At 35.3% G+C, this 6,760-nt stretch overlaps 1 protein-coding gene across 7 annotated transcripts in view; it reads left to right on the top strand.

The window, feature by feature from the left end:
• BCAS3 (BCAS3, microtubule associated cell migration factor) overlaps positions 1-6,760 on the top strand; it is a 386,307-nt gene that overhangs the window by 25,270 nt on the left and 354,277 nt on the right. For all 7 annotated transcript variants that reach the window (XR_657522.1, XM_009278231.2, XM_009278229.2 and 4 more), the window contains exon 6: positions 1,510-1,582. Coding sequence is in view for 6 of the 7 variants with exons in the window: in XM_009278231.2 (XP_009276506.1) it covers positions 1,510-1,582 (73 nt within the window). In the remaining variant the exon portion in view is untranslated. The remainder of the gene's footprint in view (positions 1-1,509; positions 1,583-6,760) is intronic.

The raw sequence follows: 6,760 nt of genomic DNA, 5'->3' as shown, positions 1-6,760 counted from the left end.
TTTGGGTTACTTGTAAAACTATTGTTGATGGTGAAATTATTGATGTGACCCGTTTGACTTTATAAATACCCGAATGTGTAGGAGGGAAGACTTATCCTTGTACAGATGAGAGTACCGAACAGTTTTTGTTACAAATTAATTGTATGTACCTGAGTTATTAATAATTAACAGAGACTGTTATGTGAAAATGTATATTGTTAATTGTTGTGCCTTTCTGAATAATTGATTTAGTGCAGCTACACCAGTATTTGTGAATTAAATTTTGAACAGACTATATCACTAATACTCTTTATAGATCAAAGGGTTTGCTGTCTAATGGAGGAAAAAAAAATTCCATTATTCACCACATACATACATACCTATAGATAGATAATTAAAAAGGCAAAGGTTGAAAGAAAACGGAGGAAACTTAGTAGTGTTGTTGGTTGTTATTCTGTTGTTTAAGTTGGGTAGAAACATACCCTGGAATTTGGTAAAACATTGTTCACAAGTAGAAGGGAGTTTTTTGACTCAATTTTAGCTTTATTTCTGTTTACGTAGCAATAAGGCGAAGTTTTCAAAGCTTTTAAAAATACCATTTTAAGGAGTGTGGCATATTTAACAATTTGATGGTTCTGGAGTGCAGGTGTGACTGGAATTTGGGAAGACAAAGGGCTGGTTTTAATTACCTAGCTCTGGTGCCAGTGTGCATGGATCCTCAGGCAGGCAGAACTGTCTCGGCAGCTGAATTAGAGCAGAGGACGAGCCCATGCCAAACTCTGCTTCTGGGGCTATGCTGGTGTTATGTGGTAAAGCTGACCTTAAAAGTAGATTGGATTTGTTGTTAGAGCTGTGGTTTCACTTTCAGTGAACAGCAGGCATAGCCTGAGTCTCGCTGGAAGTTGCTGGAGGTTGCTTTCTTGAAGGCTTAAATCGCTTGGTGGCGGAACTTACTGAAGACTATTTTGAATTTAATCTTGTATTTTCTCAGGCGCAGGGCATGGGCTGTAAGCATGGCCATGCTTTGGGCAAACGCTGGCAGCCCGGCTTGTCATGTGCTAAAAAGAGTGGCTGCTCTTATGCCGCGCTCTTATGGTTAACACTCTTATACTTCCACCTCAGCAGAATAAATTGGAAACCAATGTGTGAAACCCACGCAGAGTTGGTGACAGCCTTATTACAGACAACTTGTATAAAACAATGAAAAGTGAGCAAGTGTTACTTGTTACAGTTACAGAATCCTTAACCCCAACTGAAATGAATAGAAAATAACTCCAAAATCCTGGCCAGATTTTGCTACTTGTTTTGTTACTCATTGCCATTGCTTTCAAAAACAGTTCTTCCAGTGTTCATAACTCTGCCTGTTATTTGTATTTCTATCACTAATCTTGTACAGGCTGTGAGTTTTGTATTACATATTCAATATCCTTCCAATATATTGGGCCCCCACAACATGCACACCTGTACTTTGAAAGGTAACACAAACAGTACATAGTGATTTGCTTTTTCTTTTGTTTTCCTTCTCATTAGGTGCTCAGAAATGTGATAATTTTTCTGAGAAGCGGCCTCTTCTTGGTGTGTGCAAAAGCATTGGATCTTCTGGGTAAGAATATTTTTCATGAATAAAGTCTTATATAAATTGTAACGTCATCTAAAAAACCCTAGTAGATTACATCTTTTAAAGCTCTATTCCTTTTTTGCTCATGGGATAACACTGTGAAGTGCTTTTAAAGTTTTTTCAGTGTGTCAGCACACATTTGCCTATGACTTAAGCTTTTTAAAAGGAATAAAAAATAGAGACTCTTGATATAAAATAGATGAAGAGGTATTTTAAGTTTATTTTGTTCTCAGTGTAATCACAATTTTATGATTAGCCTTTTCTGATATTAATCCTGGTCAGAATTATTATTGAGAAGTCTCTAAAGCAATCTCTGTGTCTTAAAAAGTAATTAAAAGATGCTTTCAAGCAGCAGTCATATACCAAATGAATTACAAGCACCAAGCAATTTCATTGTTACAGCCGCTCACTGTTTATTAGCCAAATACATGTTAAATCTACTTCTCTGAAATAGAAAAGTAAGTTAACAGTCTTGTGCTCTCTGGACAGTACTGTTGTATCACTCCTCTTATAAAAGGTGGCCTTAAGGTATTGTACGTCTGTTTGATACGTTGATTCAGACGATGCAAAGGATTTATATCTATATACCTATGGGAAAATATGTGCTCTTCAAGGGTAATCCTCTACACAGCGATTCAAAGGCTGAACAGTTAAAGTAAATCTTCTTACAGTAGTAAGAGTAATTCTGTGCCGCACCTTTTTCAATTAAGAATTTAATCGCTCTGGGTATGGAGGAAGACTATCAAGTCTCTGTAAATTTCTCTGTATGTATTATTACTGTGTTAAACTAGAATATTGATGTTACCTACCTTAAATGTTTAAAACAAAACCCATGTAGGGCAGAGAAGTGAAATGTCTTTCTATTGATGTGTTTACAACTTGCGAAACTGTTCATAGTGACTTTTCTCCTTTTTTGCCCTGCTCTGTAAGTGTATGTAATCTCATGAATAACTTTTTTCTAAATAAGAGTGCGTGTAACCAGAGATGCAAATACTGCTCTTGTAGGAGTTTCTGTCTTAATCCAAACAGCGTATTTATATACGTGAAGGATATGTTGGATGGAAAAAAACTTTCCTTCTTACCCTGGCTTCAGAAGCTGAGATATCTGAGAAATGAAAAAACTATAAGGATCATTATTTTCACTGTGTTATTGTATTCCTCAGTTAATGGAAAATAATTCAGAGATTATTGGTAGCTTCTGCTTTTCTACAAAAAAAAAAGCTCGTATGTTTTCAAAATGAATGGATAGGTTTGTGTTACTACTTGTCAGTAGTTAAATATCTGCGAATAGAAGATTTTTAAATGAGGCTTTCCACTGTGACCAGAAGACTAGCACATCATTAAAAAAAAGAGACTGTGCTACAGACTCTCGTTTACCTATTTAATAAAGAACCAGTTTGCTCATGGTGGTAAACCGTCAACAGAAAATTCTGAAACACTTTTCTACATTTACTGTTCACTGCAAGTTATTTTTGAAAGAGTCTTTGCAAATCACCTATTTTGTCAGTAGCTTTCAGGTTAAGACTTCTTTGATAGTTTGCCCTCAACTGGAGTCACTCCTTTTAAATTGGCTCAAGTGTCGCACTTGTTTTTTCTTCTGTTACATTCATAGATCACTTGATTACATTTCTGTAATGATTGTTATGCATAAAGAAGAATTTGTGTAGAACACTAAAATAACTGTTACAAATGGCCTCTGAACTTGAATCACAATTTTAGTTCTGTTCTTAACTTGAGGTTTTGTGCTTAACGTCGTTTCCTGTATATCTAATGGTTGTGGACAGATAATATACCTTGTTTAATCATGTATCTGAAGAAAATACTACATTTATTCTAGAGCATTTATTCCAAAGCACTTGGTATCTTCACTACAGTCATCTCCTCACCTACTTTGGAGATTATGCTGGCTATGGCATGAAATACTGCAGCTGTCAGCACCCTACTGAAAATGTGCAGGGAATAGGAGGCCTATTCTGTCTACTGAAATGGCAGGTGAAATAATCAGTGAAATGATGTAGCACTGCCACTAAAATATTTCCCATTGAACAGAAAGGTAAACAGAGTGTCTGAAAAACTGAATGACTTTCTCAAAGGAAAGATGTCCAAAGCAGATCCAGAAGTGAAATCCAAGTCTTCCAACACACAATCTGTTACGCTGATACATTAAACTGCATTGTCTTTCTTTAATATAAACTGCATGAGATTGGACATGGTTATGACAATAAGGCCAATGTCCTTATCTTTGCAAGGAGTAGTCTCAAAAGAAAACAATTCCACCAGCACGGCCCCCCTGCCCTTATTCCCATCCTCGTTGGGACACCAGGTTGTCACTTTTTTAGAGGAGAAACGTGTGACCTCCTGAAGTGCTTCTGCTACTTCCAACAGTCCTCTGGCTTTCTCCTGTTCAAATTTTACCCAGGTTATTGTCTAAAATGTCAGAATAATTTCCCAAGGAGGATGATTCTGGGGGAAAAAAGTTTCACTTCTTCAGCTTTGATCATCATTTGGATTTTCCCTAGCAATGCTTCAAGATTTCTGACTTCTGGTTGCTGTGCTTAAATTTGCAGCTATTTTGACTCATTTCCTGGAACATCCATGGTAATTTTGACATTTCCAAATAAGTTTTTGTTGCTATCTGTTATTAATAAGGGACATGGTTAACATTTTGGAAGATTTGGTGGCTGGCACCATGACTTATTGTTGAAGAATATTTTTGAACCCTGCTGTATCTGGAGGCAATACTCTAATTTAAATTCTTTTCCCTGGCAATCTTTTATATAGAATCCATTTTCAGTAGCTCTTCTAGAAAGTGCTTTGAAGTTGTTAATTTTTTGGATGGAAGGTGAAGAATAAATGCAATTTATACCTGACATGATAAAACCTCAGTCAGTTATTAACTGTTCATTACAGTTTAGGAGTTGCTGTAAATTATCATATGCTATTCTTGACCGTAAGAAAACGTATGTGTTAGAGCTATTAATACTGTGCGTACACAGTTCTGCATGACAGATGAATGATTGTACTTACAAATGTGTTGATATGTTTTGTGATTTTTATGGACCCATGTACATATATTCAAATGCATAGAAATCTTTGAGAAATTTGAATTCAGCACGTATGAAAATTACATGAGCAAGTTTTTTAAGTGTTAAAGATGCTAAACTGTTAAAGTAATGCAAATCTGATCGAATATAGTTTTTATCTAGATCCACTGCACTGTCATTTCATAGTATTTTATCGTTTAGGACTGTATCAATGAGATATTGACACGTTCAAGTTAGGAGCTGGGATTTCCTGGTTCTGACCACTAGTCTGCATTAGTGGTTACCATCAGGAAATTCTTCTCTTTTCCTTTAGCTGTAAAGTAAATACACTTTAATGAGGGAAATATGATAAAAAGGTATTCTTTTTAATGTAGAACACTTGTCAACCTGGAATCCAAAGAATTTTCAAGTAGTCGTGAATTAACCTCAAAAATATCACTTATATTAAATAACTTCAGTATTTTTCGCTATCCCTCTAATGTATCATGTACTTTAATGGAAAGAAATTAATGAATAATTTTGTCTGTGATAATATGCTAGGACTGCTTTCCTTCATTATGAAGCAAAGACGAGTATAAAAGTACTTTATGCAAAATAACGTTTGCCTAAAATCAACGTTTAGATTTGTTTCATTCCTGATTTTTTTTTCATTGTAATTTACACAATGAAAGATCTCTTTGGTAACTTAGAAATACAATAGTTTACCCTGCAGATCCCCTAATGTTTTACTGAATGGCAGGTTTTTGACAGGTCTAAAAATATCTTGTTAATTTTTAATGTCTCCCACACAGATTTAACAACGTATTAACTTGGAAATCAACTTCTGGGTAACTTGGTGTGTGGGTTGCATCTCTTTCGTAATGTAACCTAATACAGTAGTCATTGATATAGTATATGCTGATAAAACTTATATTCCTTTGAATATCAGTATTAAGGTCTGAACATTCAGTTTAATATTTCTTAATTTTAAATCTTAAATTTTTTGTGACAGTCATGGTCGAGAACCTGCTTTAAAAAAGTTTAGTGTATCTAAAATTTTAACTTGCACTTTGAAATTAATTTCTGGCACCTGCTGTATGTAAAAATTCTGTAGAGAGATTTGCCACTAGTCTCAATCCTTGTATTCCCCACACTGAGTATTTTACCAGGGAAGATGAAATTGTGTGTTCTAAACTTTTGCCTTGTAACTGAGTTTCTGACTAACTTTCGGTACACACATTTTTCTGTTTTAAAAGTCAAATTTTCCATCTAGTAAAATGACTGAAATGTCTAGCATGGCTTCACTATATAAGCTTTTCAAAACAATAGTTTTTGCAGCCCCCCAAAAGGATGCAGTCTTGACACATAAATGGGAAACAGATTGTGTTTTTTGGCTGATACTACTATGCTGGTTTAGATGTTGCTTCAGTCTTAGATTACAAGATTTGCAAATTAAAGGAAAACCAAAAAGGAGAGAACATCTGCATGAATTTTGTTTTTTGTGGAGTTTTGTGGAGGCATGCTTACTTTGTTCTTGGTGATAAGACAAACAAATCTTTATACACACACAAAATGCATTGATGGGTTTTGGTACATATTAATGAATTTTCTAGGTGGTGAAACATCAAGATTAATAATCTGTAAAGTGAACAGATAATTCCCCCCCCCCCCCCCCCAAAAAAAAAAAAAAAAAGTAGTAGCGGTGGCCACAAAACTGTGTGGCAGAACTAGTCAGTGTGCTGTTTGGAGCTGCTCAGTTGAAAGATAACTAGATAAGACCAATTATGTTAAATGGAAATATATTCCTGTTTTCCCTATATGGGTTGTTGAAACCCTAGTTTGGAACATACTGTAGAACACCTTCAAATACACCAGAGGTCCAAAACAAATTAGACATGTTTTTTGTTCTGGTCAAATGTAAATGTACTGATATCTTTAATTTAAGTAAATGCTTCATTTTAGCTAATGGAGACGTTTAAGGGGAAGTCGACGGGTATAATTTTGTTTTATTTTAGATTATTAAGAAAGAAATCATGTTTTTGAGAGTGATTTGCAAATCTGCCCTTCAGTAGACTATATAGGTAACAAGAAAGCTAACAAAACAGAAGTGACCTTACCCGGGGGGGGGGGGAAGGGGGGG

This window comes from Aptenodytes forsteri, unplaced genomic scaffold (assembly GCF_000699145.1).
Source record: "Aptenodytes forsteri isolate BGI_AS27 unplaced genomic scaffold, ASM69914v1 Scaffold66, whole genome shotgun sequence".
In the NCBI taxonomy this organism is placed as follows: Eukaryota; Metazoa; Chordata; class Aves; order Sphenisciformes; family Spheniscidae; genus Aptenodytes; species Aptenodytes forsteri.
The sequence above is the reverse complement of the archived record's forward strand: the minus strand, read 5'-3'. Positions and strand labels throughout refer to the sequence as shown.